At 33.5% G+C, this 17500-nt stretch overlaps 2 protein-coding genes across 2 annotated transcripts in view; one reads left to right on the forward strand and one right to left on the reverse strand.

The window, feature by feature from the left end:
- Positions 1-7599: 7599 nt before the first annotated feature.
- On the reverse strand, positions 7600-9211 carry LOC137642375 (uncharacterized). The gene is made up of 4 exons (XM_068374875.1): positions 9020-9211; positions 8614-8730; positions 8056-8187; positions 7600-7736 (listed from the first exon to the last, which is right to left on the reverse strand). Exons 2-4 carry the CDS (start codon positions 8678-8680, stop codon positions 7642-7644), a joined length of 294 nt encoding a protein of 97 aa, XP_068230976.1. The 5' UTR covers positions 8681-8730; positions 9020-9211; the 3' UTR covers positions 7600-7641.
- A 5831-nt stretch (positions 9212-15042) lies between these two features.
- The window catches only part of LOC137642376 (uncharacterized), a 36428-nt gene continuing 33970 nt past the window's right edge, over positions 15043-17500 (forward strand). The window contains exons 1-2 of the mRNA XM_068374877.1: positions 15043-15200; positions 16130-16146. The gene's annotated coding sequence lies outside the window, so the exon portion shown is untranslated. The remainder of the gene's footprint in view (positions 15201-16129; positions 16147-17500) is intronic.

The raw sequence follows: 17500 nt of genomic DNA on the forward strand, positions 1-17500 counted from the left end.
TCGCTATCAACACATTCACACTCTTCTAATATGAAAAGTTGTTGTTAATATCTATAAAAATTCTATGTAGGATATTTAAAGTAGTAAAATATTCATATGGATTTTCTGATGGATTATTAATAGTTTGTTGCTTGAGATAAGTTTGTTTATTTAAAGAAACTCTTTCCGTCTTCTCCACATTTGTATTAATCTATTATTTTAGTTTTACCTCGGTTACTGTACTAACTAGTAACTGAATGGATCTAATATCGAGTTACTGAACATACTCTTAAAAGTAGTTTTTATTTTTAATAGGATTTCTTTCGTGTTGGAAACAAAGCAGCCAAGGAAATTATCAAAACCTTAATTTTTTTTTATTTTTTTTTTTATTAATTATACTTAGACAAGGAAATTATGGAAGACAAATATGTTGCTCAGTATCAGAAACAGGATTATAAATCTTAGATCCAGTTAATAATGAATGGCGCAGAATTTGTTGTGGCGTAAATTTGCACTTAGATAAATTTGTAAAAGTTTTCTCTCACCCTGCGACTTAGTAACCAAGCAAATTTCAAGGAATACTGTTAAATGACTCTTGAGAATTGCTTCCCCCTGAAGGATGCATTTAAAAAAAAAATTGACAATTTTTTTAATGAAGAATTCTCATATACTGTATATTCTGATGATACATTTACCAGAATAATTGGGACTCTATGTATACAGAATTTTATAGGCAAAAGAATACACCAATTCACTACCCTTATTGTCCATGCTATTAGGTTTTACCTTAAGTTTAACGAGGGATAACTCAATGGAGTGGGCAGGTAAAAGGAAAATTGAATGAAAATGCCCAAATGCCTAACATATTTAAAGAAACAATTATAGGAATCTTCAGGACACTACATTTTTTTATATGTAATTTCATGCCAAAACCAATATCACCACTGTAATCCACTACCCAACCCTATCATGTTTTCTGAAAAGAATATTGTTGACTCTATTGCACAAGGGGCAGAAGATAAGAGTGTTGGTCCAAGGATGACATTAAATCACTATACTGGGTTTGGGCAGCCAAACATTCACATTTACCGAGGCATTGCTAAAAAGGGCTTAGTAAAAGAAGGTTGTAAAGCAATATAACTCTTATGTGTAGGAAGTGGTCTTCGCTTCTAAAGGTTTAACTGTTCAATTACTAAAGGTTATAATTCTGTTACTAAAATTATCCACAGAAAAAATATTAGTACTGCATTAAATATAACACAATGTAAGAATATGCAAGGCTATGGAAATTATTCTATTGGATATTTAGAGATAAACCTTTAGCTTAAAGAAATAAATACCATATGGGTCTTTCCCTTCATGTTAACATTTTCATAAAAAGTTTTAGAAATACATTGGATGAATTTAGCAGAGTTCTGTTTAGCTAAGTAAATATGCAATTAAAGTGATAAGTCTTTCCAGGCGTGCCAAGTTAAAATAAGGGTCAAGTTTTATTTCAGTTTTGTTATGAAATTTTATTAAATTTATTTATTCTTTGGCATTAATGTTTGTTTGGGCTCTTTGATTGCAATCAAACTTCACTGTAAAGTTTATAGTAAGATTTACATTGAGAAAAATTCTTTATTTAACGGAGACAAAAGAAGATTCTGTCAGAGCTGACCCAGTGAATCCGTAGGTTGTTATAACATGATGATGGTGATAACAGTAATGATTGTGGTCTATTTTGATACTTTATGTCCGTATTTTCTGTAAAAGGGGATAGCAAAGGGGTAGATGCGTTTAAAATATGTTTTAATTTTTAAGATTTAAGAAATTGAAAATTATGTACCCTGTTATGTTACCCAGATTGTAAGATTTAATAATTTGATATTTTTATGAGAGAATTATTAAAAGTTGTTAGGTTACCAAAATTGTTGTAGAATCTAGATATTCAGTGTGAAAAGTAACTTTTAACAATTTTGTTAAGGATTACTGATTAGATATTACTGTGCTGGTAAAGGAATTGGGTTTAAAATTATCAAAGAATACATGCATTTGATAAATGCCATTGTACTTTGCCCCCCCCCCCTTTTATTTTTCTAAGTAAATTGAAAATGGATAAAGAAAATTTAATCATTTCTTCGTATAGTACTACTGAGTTTGGCTGAAAAATGAGAAAACACAGAATGAGACGTAAGGTTTAAAGAGCAGACCATTTTTCTCGAAGTGTGAAAAGGAAAAGCATCCGAGTATGTAGGAGCAATAATCATTCCCAATAGATTTAAGTTGATAGATACTTGTGATTGATTGCATTCAGTTATTCCAATTTGGCACAAGTTTTTCGGTTTTGAGTAATTGTTGATATATTTTTTACCCTTTAATAATCGGGATCTTTTTGGTATGGCGAAGATTTAGTTTTACGATTTTAGTAAGGATTAGTGTTTTATACATCTTTTTAATACATTATCCACTTTTTATGTGTAGTTGAGACCATGGAGCATAGCCATAATGGTTCGTATGATTTTATAACAGCACTGATATTATTGTGTTAATTGTTTGTGATTTTGAATAGTTTTTAAGAATATTTATCCGCATGATGCCCATGTCCAGTTGTAATATATTTCATCAACACTTTGTATTTTATTATTTATGCTTTTGCATTAAGACTGTAAAGTGTAAATGTATGTTTGTGATTTTTCTTTATTTTAAGGGAGTGAAGATTGTGTACTTAATGTGTTACTTGCTCATGCTTTTCTTTAATGTTAATAATGTTGGTGCTTTTTTTCATTTAGTGTGACGTTTTAAGGGTTGTATCTAATGGAGACATTATCAATGGAGTACGCACTTGATTGTGAGTGGTACGCTACTTATTTTGAAGGATTTGAAGACTGAGTACATGGTCACGATCGTTGTGGAGAAACTCTTGGGTGTTTATTGGAGCACCAATTCAATCAAAATTATTGTTATTTTTCCCATTCCAGTACTAGTTCTGATTGTAGTTATTGTGATTTTATAGCTCACATTACAGAATGAATCTGTATAATGATAATGATGATGATGATGAATCAAAATGATATAAAGTTTTTAGTGAAACTGCCCATGTAAAAGTATTCGGTGATACATTGAATGAGTTTTGTTGTGATGTAGTGCCTTGAAAGTACTGTACAGTATGGAGGTTTAAGACCTTTTTTCTTGGTATAGATATCTTTATGGTATTTTAGATCCTACATTATATTTTAATGATTCATTTACTGTGTTTTGTTGCTTAGATAAAAGCCTTTATTTAGGCTTGACTTATATCACATTCAGATTTGTTATTCACATCTACTGTGCACCCGTAAATGCTGTAAGACCACGTCAATATTGCTTCATAATAAAAAAAGAAATATATACATATATTAAAACTGAAACTTAGAATTTTGCTAATTACATGGATAGCATGATTAAGATTAAACTTTGAAGTTTTGGTTATAATTTCTTTATAAGGGTTGCGGTGACCAATGTGGTAACGTCCCTGACTGGCGAACGCCAGACTGGGGTTCGAGTCCCTCTCAAACTCATTAATTTCTTTGGTCGCTGCAACCTCGCCATCCTTGTGAGCTAAGGAATGGGGGTTTTGGGGGAGCCTATAGGTCTATCTGCTGAGTCACCAGCAGCCATTGCCTGGCCCTCCTTGGTCCTAGCTTGGGTGGAGAGGAGTCTTGGGCACTGATCACATGCACATATGGTCAGTCTTTAGGGCATTGTCCTGCTTGATGGGGGCAATGTCACTGTCCCTTGCCTCTGCCATTCATGAGGGGCCCTTAAACCTTTATAACTGAATGGGATTGTCAATAGGAAACCACTTGAGAGTTGAGTAATTATTCATGCTATTTATCGTTGATATCTCGAGGCTTTCTCATTTACAGATGCTTTAATTATGCATGAAATCTGTGGCAATGCATTTAATAGCATCATATCTTGGACATGTATCTCTAGTATATCGTCATATTTTTCCTCCTCGGAAAATAATTGTAACCACTGGAAATGAAAGGTTAATTTATGTATACTGTATATATACATATACATATATATATATATATTTGAGTTGTGTAAATTTATTTTGTACATAGACGTTAGTGAAGACAGGAGTGGAATGCAGCCCTGCACTGCTTCACACCCAACCAAGCTTTAATGTGGACTGGGCCCCCTTGCTTTCTAGAGGCTACCAACCTGTTCTGTTTTCATTCATGATTATCCCGTTAAAATTGGCTTTATAAATTTTGTATACATTCTATCTCAAAATTTAAGATATATTTTGGCCTTTTGAATATTGCTAAAGAACCTATTACTTTTGTACTTAAATTGACATCCCTGTTATACATTCGACATTGTATGGTATTCTTTTGAAGTAAAATGTGAATACAAGGTAGATGTTTAGATTGAAGTTAACTTTTATTTCATAGACAAATTATATTTATACAGGGATGAACTCAGATAGGCAAAATTAATATATAAAGTTAAGATAAGGATTAAGGAGAGTGTATTTTCTTAAAATTTTAGATCGCGATGCCTATTGGAATTTATCTTTGTCAAAATCTACGTCTGAAGAATACCGTAGGGAATGTGCAGTTTAGAAGAACTTTTCTTATTCCATCATTAAGTAATGGCCATATATATATGTATATATGACAGAAGTGTGTTTCTTGTTTCAGTATTCGAGAAATTGTCATCATCATCATCCTATGGTGGGCTGTTTTAAAGGATCAGCATGCCTTTCTGAACTACCTGTAACTTTTAAGACCATTAGTATCCTAGAGTTGATGATGCAGCTCGACTTTTGTCGAAATGATAAAGCAATATTTGACCATATTGAAACGACTTGATTTTTTTGTCCTAATATTTTGCTATTTATCACTTTTCTAGTAAATGAAGCATTCTAAAAAGTAAGTGGCAGCTTTTTTTTTTCATAATAACAATATGCCAATGTAGAATTTGGAAAACATTATTATGCATGCCATGATTTTTACCTTTATTTTGACCAAAGGTATGTTATACAGTATATGTAATGCAGTATTTCTGTTTTATCACCTAAAAGCTTAAGCTTACATTTTACTTCTTAATAACATTATCCATACTGTATTTGTTTCCATCATATTGCTGAGACCAGTGTTTTTGTTCTGTTCATCAGCATAAAGATTCAGGTGCAAAATAAAAGTACTATATATTGGTTAACATGCTGTAGCTATGCTGTAAATAATAATAATGATGATAGTGCATCAGAAAGGTTGTATTGTAAAATTGACGAAAAGCTTCGATGACAATTTATGGCCCATATATAATTGTAACATCTTATTGAAATAAATCCGTATATTAAAGATTGACCCACCTGAAAACCTCTTAGTATTTTTTCACAGAAAATTCTGTTTTGATAAAGAAATATTGGTGAATTGCAAGAATCAATGTGAAATTACTGTCTTTCCTTACCATAGTGTGGATAGGGGGCTTCAGAAAACAACTGCTAATTCACTTATAATTCTTCCTTGATTAATTGCTTCAAGTTGAATTAGCCAGTCATTCTCACCTTTTTATACACCATTGTACCCTCTGTGAAGGTGGACCCCTCAACAACAAAAGCATAGATTGTTTGAATATTATTGTGGCTTACAATGAATGTGGAGTGCAAAAATGGTCAGCAAGCCAACACACCAATTAAGCTATAGCACATGAGTAAAGGGAAACGTAATGTCGATCTCAGCTTCTATCTCCGTAGACTGGTAACGGCGTTCAAATTTCACATCCTAAAATTTCAATGACAACCCAAAAAATTATGATACCATCACCTGGACAGCTAAAAGTCTTCACTGTCACGTAACCTTAAGGAATAAATTGAAAGCTCTGTAGTTCATCACTTGATATACTTTATTTCAAATTCGGCAATCTTTGCAGTGGTGGTTTTAAAATGTTTGAAATAGATATTTTTGTATTAGAAACATGAGTTGCAAAACAATAATACCAAATATTGTTGAACTCTCAAGTAGGTCAAGGACAGTGGCTTCTTGACATCCAGATCTTTACAGTGACTCTTCTAACTATATACAGCGCATTTAAAATTCTGGCTGTGATTCTTGTTTGCAAAGTTACTTTTGAGAAACAGTTTGTTTCTTCAATTGCACTAAGAAATGAGCATATTGAGAAAGTCATAAGATTTTTCGGTGATCAATCTGTCATGAGAAAATTTTTTAATTCTACTTTGTTTTGAGTATTGTTCTGTCTGGTTTCATCTGCTGACTCATATTAATTTGTTAGGTACAATCTAGCAGTCTATTAAATTCTTTATTCCTGATCTTGATGGTAATCTCTGGCACTGGTCATTCAGTTATTTTGTTTTGCAAATTACATAAGAATTTTCTTAATTCTGTTCACAATATTCTAAAAGTTTTATTCCAGATGTGACTATGTTCAAGTATGATCTCATTTTGGTTGCTGAATTGGTGGTACTTTGGAAGTTCAAGATTGTTACATTTTTTTTTAAGTCTCTTCATAATTTATGTATGACAGATCTAGAGTATTTTAGCATTGTTAATTATCTTAATTTACATAGATATTCACTCATTACTACTCATATATAGTTTATTCATTTAATTTCCTGTTGTAGCCCTTGGGCTTGTAGCATTCTGCTAGAGTGACAATAATGATAATGATTAACATGTAATCCTGATAGCTGATTACTACATGTAGGCAACAGTCTTTGTAGTGTTGTCTCAACCCCTAGCAGCACTTGCTTTAATTCCTTCTACTTTTCCTCCATTCCTGCTTACTTCCATCTATCTCTTTAATCCCTAATAACTTTTACTTCATAATATAACTGCAGAGTTTTCCTAAACAGTTGCATTTGGGTGCTGAATTTTTTCACAGACCCAAGCATCATCTTTCTATTTTACCTGTAACCACTCCCTTGTGCAAGTGCAGATATTCCCCCAGTTGCACGAGGGCACTGAATGACCTTCCTTGCCCAGCGATGGCCCAAATTTATAAATCAAATAAACACACTGTAGTGTACAGCATATTTGGATTGTATAAGAACCATCTTCTTAATTTGGTAAAACAATGAGAGCACAGATTACCAGAAATAAACAGCAGTTATTCGTCGACATTATATTTACCACTCATTATATGAGTTACTCAATTAGCACATTACTTGGCTGTAGGCTACAGTAATTATAGTTGACACAAGACTACTAGAAATGACAGCGGTAAAATTGTGGTACTGTACTAGTATTTGGTTAAGTATTAATTTCATGGTGCAATTTAGCTCGATAACTGATGAGGTCTTAAGCCCTGTCCACCCGACCGAGCATGCCCGACGGGCAAATAGTGATACCAGGCCACAATAGTTAGTGAAAATGAGGGTTGATGACGTCAGAAGCGAGAAAAGTAAAGGCAGGGATCTGGCAACACTGTATGATGTCAGATCGCTGTCTGTGGTTTTCCCGCTTCTGACGTCATTAACCCTCATTCTTACTAACTATTGTGGTCTGGTATCACTATTTGCCCGTTGGGCATGCTCGGTCGTGTGGAAGGGCTTTACTATGCAAACTTTAGCTATACTTTGACTTAGACATACAATGATCTTGTGGTCAAAAGTAAGATTTAACACCCAAGGTGATCACCGATTTTAGACAGTAGAAACTTTGAGTATCATCACACCATCAATAACTGTATTGGAATTGGAACTATCTCAGTTGCGAGCGAGAGCTTGTTCTCTTTCATCAGTTTAGCTAGCTCTGGTGGGAGTCCTGCAACAAAAAAGTGAAATTAAGTAAAAAGAGGAACAAGAAAATATAGAAAAACTAGCGAGAGACCAGCTTCAGTTTTTATGGGGCAATTGGCATAAGTGTAATTTCTGTGATAAATTAGAAAAACATAGATATATGATAATCATGATTACATGATAACATTTTGAGTAAACTAATATTAAAAAGCATTTTCAAGTAGTTTGTTTATACAAGAAATAAAAATAACATTGATAAGTCCAATATTGTCAACATCTATAACAAATTATTCAATCAGAAGAATTTGTGAAGTAAACTAATAGTAATTCGAGTAAGTCCTTACCATATGGATAATCATATTCAACTGAAGGTTTTGTTGTCGCCAATGGCGTTGTTGTTGTTGTTGTTGTTGTTGTTGTTGTTGTTGTTGAGGGAACTTTAGGCAAACTATGATTGGGAGTTGTACCGAGTCTTTCTGTACCAAAGATAAAATGATGCGTAAATACAAATGGAACAACATTCAAAGAACTTAAAATATTATTTTTACACTACACTGGTTCATGTATTTGTGTAGGTCATGTAAAAATGTTCAAGTGGTATGTCTGTATGGGGTGAATTTATATATATACTCTATATTTTGAGAGAACAATAGCCAGTGATTCCATCACCATCTATTTGGATCCTATTTGACAAGGCAAGGAGAATCTTGTATGTCTGTAACCTTTTTGAATTTCAAGGATTGAAGTGCAAAGTACTTCTGATAAATTTATGATATAGAGAAGTTATAACCAAATAAAAACAAAATAACAAATATTACATTAGTTTATTTTATATGTTAATATTTATCATTATTCTTGTTTTAAAATCTTGTGATGTCAATATCAATTTGAATACAACTTACCTTTTTTGACTGGACTTCCTGTGCACCCAACACACATCATCACAGTTAGAATGATAATCACCCTCATTTAGCAGTCTTTTTCCACTCACAAGCAAATATGCATTACAAGTTTAACACCTGCAATAATGATGAGTCTGGTGAATAACTTTATTCCTTAGAAACACAAAAATACTGAAGTACAAAGCTTATAAAAAATACCACTGAATGGTCAGTGTGTATTGAATCCTATTTTATAGTTATTTACCAAATTTTAATTTTTATACAGAAGTTAATGACACATCCACACTAACTACAAATAAAGAAAATTTCATAAAATGACCAACTTTTAGTTATTTTAGATCTAATCCAAAACCACACATGCATAGCCACTTCAACAAAAAACTAGAACATAATAAAGACAACCTACCTTCTCCAGTGCCACGAGGTGAAATCCCCAGAGTATAGACGTTGCCTTCTGTTTAGTGTGTCACCTGTCCACCTGATCCCTATCCCTTAATGCCTAGCATGTTCGACTGGCTCCTAAGTGAGAGATCCGATACAGTCTACGCAGATTTGATCATCAGTTGCTGCCAGGGATTAAACGTTTCTCCAAAGGACCTGTCAGGTAAGACGGACAGTATTGTAAGCAAAGTCATGCATTGTGTTATGTAGCCTAGCTGTATCTTTTATTTAAAAAAAAAAAAAAAAAAATTGATCTGTTCATATTGTATGACTTTTAAAATAATTACTGTATCCATGCAATTTCATTTTGATATCGTAGTCTATGTTTTGTTTCATAATTTTCTTTGCATTGCCAGGAGTTCCTAACTTACCTAGTATATAAGAAAAACTTGATTGCACAACATAAAGCTCAAAATGTTAAAAATATTTTAGATTATTCAGATTCTTATGCTTTTTTTATTTTTCAACCAAGATTATAAGTTCATAGTTTACTATAACTCAAATTCTTGTATTTTTTTTTTATTTTGCTACCAAAATTATAAGTTCATAGTCTGTTATAACTCTCTCTCTCTCTCTCTCTCTCTCTCTCTCTCTCTCTCTCTCTCTCTCTCTCTCTCTCTCTCTCTCTCTCTCTCTCTCTCATCGTCCGTAAAGACTTTTTTTCCCATATTATCGCTCTTTCACTTTGATAAATATGGTAGGAAGTATTGGGAAACTAGTGATTGAAAGAGAAAATTCATATTAAGGGAATAGTCTTCACCCTTTGCAGATATGAAATTAATTCATTTGAGGAACATTCAAAACTTAAAAAATCAATCTTGAAACAGACTCAAACAAAAATGTGGATGTGATACTAAGGGAATTTTGGGAAGCTAACAATAAAAGAAAACATAAAAAGTCCTATGTATATACAAACCTTTCATACTTTAAAATAGAGAACATGTCTTCAGGAAAGCTATAATAATAATAATAATGATAATAATAAATTTATTAACAAGGGAGTTAACAGTTGGTGAGCACTGGGAGAGTGGACCCCACCTGTCAGAATCTCTTCACTTTTGTCTCCGGCCATAACAAGTGCCAACATACAGTGTTTTTCTCGCTGGTTGTGCTTGTGAATCATGGATGTAAAACAATAAATTTGTAGCCTACTTGTCGGGGAAAGGGTGGACATTGGAGAATACATTCTCTAAGGCTCTAGCCTACTAAGAAAGGCCAAGGAATGTCTTCTTAATTAATAAAACTGTTTGAAGAAGTCCACGCCAGACCTGTTATTGATATTAAGACCTCGCAGAAATCGAGGATTCCCTTTTGGATAAAGGCCCTTAGTGGAATAAAGATGACTTAAAGTAGACCAACCCAGTAAGTAGCTATAGTTAAAATCGTGGGTCCCTCTGCCCTAAGGAGTGTCTGAATAGGGATTAGGGTTGTAGTGGCCGATGTGGTAACGTCCCTGACTAGTGAATGCCAGACTGGCGTTCGATTCCCGCTCAAACTCTTTAGATTTTTTGGTTGCTGCAACATCACCATCCTTGTGAGCTAAAGAGGGGGGGGGGGCCGGTTGTTGGAGCCTATAGGTCTGTCTCCTGAGTCATCGGCAGCCATTGCCTGGCCCTACTTGGTCCTAGCTTGGGTGGAGAGGCTGCTTGGTTGCTAATCATATGAATACATGGCAAATCTCCAGGGCATTGTCCTGTTTGATAGGGCAATGTCACTGTCCCTTGCCTCTGCCATTCATGAGTGGCCTTTAAACCTTTATGCTTACACTTTAGTCTTTTATGTCATTTATACAACAGATTTAAACCCTTCATATTTTATTGAGTCGCATGGGCTCCATTTGCCAACAATTCGGGGACTGCATAATTTCCTCTGACTTTTCATATATTCTAGAGTCCGGGTATGAGGCCAGCCTTTGCGATAGTCTCTCTTTGTTCTTGCGATGTATTTTAGCTTGGTGTTTTTCTTTCTTTCTTATATTAATTGTCTTTTTATCCACATCTGGTGTAAATCATTCTTCTCTACTACATTTATCTTATTGATTAGTATAAAATTTTTTAATGTATGTCAGGAAGGCTATAGAAAACGCTATATACAGTACTAATGCTACAGAAAACTAGGCATATTTTATGGTAGACTATTACAAACATTCTGACGCATACTGTTTCTGATCCTTTTTTTTTTTTTTTTTTTTTTTTTTTTTTTTTTTTTTTTTTTTTTTTTTTTTGTCGTCGTCGTCCTGGTTTATTCGATTTGTCGAATTCTTATGTATGCGAAGGACTTTTCAGGGTTCGGGTTGTTGCGAAAATAATTATTTAAAATATAGCACAAAATAATCTCAAAGGAATATTTTAAAGTAGCCTATAATTAATTTTTTATGGAGACGAAAATCAAACGTTAGGCTATTATTTTTGGAAATTGGCACATTATTAATCAGGAAGAAACGCAGGTTTTTTTTTTCTCAGATGGAGATGAATTATATATTTCGATATGTTTGAATTAAATAGATAACATAGTAATATGTTGAGATTGTCCGCAAGCTTCATTTATATAAATACATACGGTAATTATCATTTATTACCATTATCCATAAAATGAACTATAGGAACTTAACGAATAACTAGATTAACATTTTTCCAATAGACCATTGTTATACTGTAAACAATCGCCCAAATAAAAGGCTTACCTTAAACTAATTGTTCATTATTGTCTTAACAATGTAACGTTTAAACTGAATTTCATAAATAACTCTTTTTTTTTTTTTTTTTTTTTTTTTTCTTTTCCTTTTTTCATACAGTGATCACTTCAAACCTTGAACCAAACGATAAATAGATAAAAAAAAAAGCTTTTCATCTTTTTTGGTGGGATTCAGACCAATTCATATTAGTAAAACCTATGTTTATTGACACAATTTGTCATTTTTTTTTTCTTTTTGGATAAGTGCATTTTGACATGAATTATATTTCTCTCTTTGTTTTTCAACAGATGGTTCTGATCGGGAATTGTTTGATAATAAATGGTCTTTGTTAAATTCCATATCTCCCTTATCCATGAGCTGGTGCTATTATAGTATGCTATCTAGCGTCGAATGTCTACTATAGTATGGTATCTACCACAAAGTATGTTATCTACCGTCAATGTTAATCCTCCTGTTTGATGAGGATTATCAAACAGATTACTTACCACCAGCATGTTATCCTCATTGGACTTTAATGATAGTTTAATAATATTTATTGGCAGGACAATATTGGTGCATAATTATAAGCAGTTTGTAGGGTAGGTTAGGTTAGGGTTAGGTTAGTTTATCAAGTCGGTAGCGATCCTCCTTGTTAGAGGCGGATTAGCAAGAAGAACGTATCCTTAGGGACTGATGGTAGGTATCATACTATAGTCAGAAAGGGGTGGTAGATAGCAAAATCGGCGGTAGATAGCATACTATAATAGCACCCATGAGCTTTATAAACAAATATGGGACAGTTGTAAATTAAGTTAACTCATTGTGCATGACGTATTTTGTGCAAGAGCCCGTGGAATACCGTTAGTAATCAATTTACAAGAAAAAAAAAAAGTAAAACCTTTTAGACGATATTTATCTAACTATCCTAACCATACATTGTATTCATCTATAACACTTCGTGCACTGTAGACATTGCAGTACATGTCCTTTATATAGCTGAGCCCACTTTTTAGCCTAATGTTCATAACATTCCTTCTTCCATCATCTTGGATATTATCTCAAAGTGCAAATAAAGATTTACCTAGAATCACACCTCGGTGATGAATGACCTTCCCAGCCCTTGCGCCATGTCATATGGGGCCCAAATTCATAAAGCCGAATCTAATAATCTTCATTCAGGTATAATCAGTCTATAGAACTACCATCCACGAATCAGGCTAAGACATTATGTCATTTTTATCAGTTCAAACCTTTCCTTTCATTAGGTTCCGTGTATTTCTCAACTATTAGAATCAGAATTAAGAATCTGCATCTTTTTTTTTTTAAAATACAGTTGTTTTAATTAGTTGGTTCCCTGTTTTCTGTGCATGATTTTTTTTTGCATGACATATAAACATATATGGGCGAACAAGAAGGCTAGGAACTAGTCTACTTATATTATTGAAGGCATACACATTATCCTCTGTATATAAGTTTTTAACATGCAGGTCCACAACAATCTTATGTTCCTCACGGAAGTTATGACACACACACACACACACACACACACACACACACACACATATATATATATATATATATATATATATATATATATATATATATATATATATATATATATATATATATATATATATATATATATATATATATGGGGTGTCCCAAAGTAATGTATACACTCTTTGGATTGTTGCAAGTTGTTCAATGTATTGATATTAAGGTGGAAAACAGATTCACAGGAGAGGAAAAATGCACATTCAAAGATTTTTCGCTGTGAACTCTCCGAATCTTTAAATGAATCTGTTTTTTACGTTAATATCAATAAATAGTACAACTTGTAACACTCCAAAATGTATACATTATTTTGGGACACTGTATATATATATATATATATATATATATATATATATATATATATATATATATATATATATATATATATATATATATATATATATATATATATATATATACCAAAGGCACTTCCCCCAATTTTGGGGGGTAGCCGACATCAACAAGAAACAAAACAAAAAAGGGGACCTCTACTCTCTACGTTCCTCCAGCCTAACCAGGGACTCAGCCGAGTTCAGCTGGTACTGCTAGGGTGCCACAGCCCAACCTCTCACATTTCCACCACAGATGAAGCTTCATACTGCTGAGTCCCCTACTGCTGCTACCTCCGCGGTCATCTAAGGCACTGGAGGAAGCAGCAGGGCCTACCGGAACTGCGTCGCAATCGCTCGCCATTCATTTCTATTTCTAGCACGCTCTCTTGCATCTCTCACATCTATCCTCCTATCACCCAGAGCTTTCTTCACACCATCCATCCACCCAAACCTTAGCCTTCCTCTTGTACTTCTCCCATCAACTCTTGCATTCATCACCTTCTTTAGCAGACAGCCATTTTCCATTCTCTCAACATGGCCAAACCACCTCAACACATTCATATCCACTCTAGCCGCTAACTCATTTCTTACACCCGTTCTCACCCTCACCACTTCGTTCCTAACCCTATCTACTCGAGCTACACCAGCCATACTCCTTAAACACTTCATCTCAAACACATTCAATTTCTGTCTCTCCATCACTTTCATTCCCCACAACTCCGATCCATACATCACAGTTGGTACAATCACTTTCTCATATAGAACTCTCTTTACATTCATGCCCAACCCTCTATTTTTTACTACTCCCTTAACTGCCCCCAACACTTTGCAACCTTCATTGACTCTCTGACGTACATCTGCTTCCACTCCACCATTTGCTGCAACAACAGACCCCAAGTACTTAAACTGATCCACCTCAAGTAACTCTCCATTCAACATGACATTCAACCTTGCACCACCTTCCCTTCTCGTACATCTCATAACCTTACTCTTACCCACATTAACTCTCAACTTCCTTCTCTCTCACACCCTTCCAAATTCTGTCACTAGTCGGCCAAGCTTCTCTTCTGTGTCTGATACCAGTACAGTATCATCTGCAAACAACAACTGATTTACCTCCCATTCATGATCATTGTCGCCTACCAGTTTTAATCCTCGTCCAAGCACTCGAGCATTCACCTCTCTCACCACTCCATATATATATATATATATATATATATATATATATATATATATATATATATATATATATATATATATATATATATATATATATATATATATATAATATACACACACACGCACACACACACACACACACACAATCTCTTTCCACAATCTTTATTAAAGATGTATGACCGTGTATTAATTATCAAAGATGTACCGTGTACGACCCAGTACTATTACTGTTTTGACTGACTGTTGACATTTCATTAAGTTACCTTCAAGATGTGTCTAGTGATAAAAAATGAAGCGTTTTGTGAATGGAATAATGCAGTAGTACCTTTTATAAACTACTTTCAAGTTATATCAAGATTGATTGACTGTGCAGAACTTGCCAAATAGTTTAAAGTAATTATGAAAAGGTAAGAGTTACTATTAATGTACATCCATGGTACCTGACTGTTAACATTTTTGGGTAATTCCAAAGAACTTTTCTCGTGTTTTCCTAGGTTACATTGTCCTGTAATACACTACAATAAAACCGAGGCAGGGATTTGTCCTAACCTTAATTAGTCTAGAATTCTTTTGCTGTACCTGTTCTACCCTGACGTAATTTCGGGCGTTGTGCCCTTTTATGCCATAAACGCCTTATTCCTTTTAGACTTCCGGCCTAACCTGTTTTAGGATGCTGCAAATTGCATAAAATTATTTTGGGTTGCTTACTTGACCTTACCTAATCTAACCTACATATCAATAGACTACAGGATAAATTAAAGTTTAAACCTGATGTAAAACACAACAAAGTTTCATTACACAATGCTGCACATTATAAACAGTACAGTAATCTTAAAATAATACCTACCCTTGAAAATTGAAGTTAAATTGTGTGTAATTTATTTCTTTAACTGCCTGGATGCTAAAACTAGGAAGGTGCATATGAAATATATGCATTATTTTTTTTAAACCATGTACCTTTAGATATGGAACTAACACCTGTACCTGTATACTAAAATCAGATGATAGTGAAACAAACGTATATCTCTCTTGATGTATCGTTGTAAACTAACTCCGCCAATCCTAACTTAACCTAGGGTGTTGGATCTTTACACGGTGAGGGGCATTGTTCCGTCTGGACCCCAACCTAACTTAGGATGTTGCAAATTATAGAATCTAAGCATCATTATCCTTGGGTGTTCTTCAAATATTGTAACAGATATGTTATGAAATTATGATGCCAGGAAATAATTTATGTATTTCTCTGTATTGTGATATGTTGCAGATTAGACATTTTCAGTTCTTTTCGTCAATATTTGTTATTTCTAATGAAATTTTTTCTTCTTTCATTTTACAGAATATGGGATTAGACAGGTAAGTGGTCCATGCACCTACCATTACTGACAAGACTTGAATCATAATTGTTTGCATATTTTTATGTATTTTAGTACGTTGTGTTTTGGAATGTACAGTACATAATGTACGTGTGGATAGGTTTTTTTATTTTTTTAAACGATTCCAGATATTAGTCTCTTGTAGCTTAAATAATATAATGACTTGATATGCTTTGGGGAGTTTCATGAAGGGTGACATATGTTTGATATCCTAAATGCATTTGCATTGTTGAGATATACATATAAAAAAGTTATTATTATTATCGACAAAGTCTTGACAGTATTGGTAGGTTGTTATTCGTTGTTATTCAGATGCATAGTAAAACTAATGATTTGCTGAAGTAAATTTTCATTTCGTGATTTTTCTTTTTCAACTATTAACCGGTGGGAAAGTTTTTGATAGCTTATAGTGCGAGTTTGTTGATGGGTCTTTGTCCAGTATTTTCTCTCCTATTCATTTTTTTGGTAAAACTAAAATATTCTCAGATGAGGTTTTAAAAGCAATTTTGCGGATTTCCTTTGATTGACGATTACTGAGCAACGTTTTCTATTTTAATTTTATATGATTGATGCCTTGCCTTATGGTCTTCAACTTCTATAAATTAATAAACCATTCTCTTGTCATCAAAAGTTTTCCTAAATTATTGAAAGTAAATTCATTAGTTTCATATTTTGAACAATTTGACATCTGGATAACTTTGATAACACAATTCCAAAGAACTGCAAGATCTCTGCTCTGATGAAGAGGTACTGATGGTAATGTGTTAAAATTTAAATTTTCTTGTTTTTGTTTGATTTTATGATTACGCAATGTCTCTTGTTTTATAGCTAATATGTTTGGAAGGTTGGCCAGTCCATTTGCTATACTAGATAGATTATTTTTCATAATTATTTAGTTAAGGTCAGAAAAGTTATTTGTAGGTGCGATGTTAATTTTCAGTTGTGTGCATACACAGAGCTTAAAATTCTGAAGACCTAGAAATGCTTGTTTCCGGAGTTGATTTCTCATTAGGAAAATGTCTTTTTATATAACTACAGATCACAGTATAGCCATTTTGTATGTGTACACCGTGTTCTGCCAGTCTCTAGAGATCTAGGAATTTATAGAGGTGTCTTTTTTTTCTCAGCCTGATCTTTATTAATGGGTAGCTTTGTTGAAGCTGAAATGATTAGAACCATTAAGAAACACAGAATATTAATAATCTTTTTTAACCAAATTTAGAAAGTAAGTATAATTGTATTGATAATCATAACATCCGACATAGGTAAATTTTTCTCTGTCGTGGTGAGGACAGAGTACATTTGAGAATTCATTAAAGAGCAAATTATTTTGA

This window comes from Palaemon carinicauda, chromosome 6 (assembly GCF_036898095.1).
Source record: "Palaemon carinicauda isolate YSFRI2023 chromosome 6, ASM3689809v2, whole genome shotgun sequence".
Classification (NCBI taxonomy): Eukaryota; Metazoa; Arthropoda; class Malacostraca; order Decapoda; family Palaemonidae; genus Palaemon; species Palaemon carinicauda.

Bases quoted from the DNA above. Each gene is read 5' to 3' on its own strand.
- LOC137642375 (XM_068374875.1), bottom strand. From the start codon at position 8,680: ATGAGGGTGATTATCATTCTAACTGTGATGATGTGTGTTGGGTGCACA. The intron at 8,188-8,613 runs GTAAGTTGTATT...TCTTTGGTACAG, and splicing joins AGGAAGTCCAGTCAAAAAAG to AAAGACTCGGTACAACTCCC. The intron at 7,737-8,055 runs GTAAGGACTTAC...TTTTTGTTGCAG, and splicing joins TGAATATGATTATCCATATG to GACTCCCACCAGAGCTAGCT.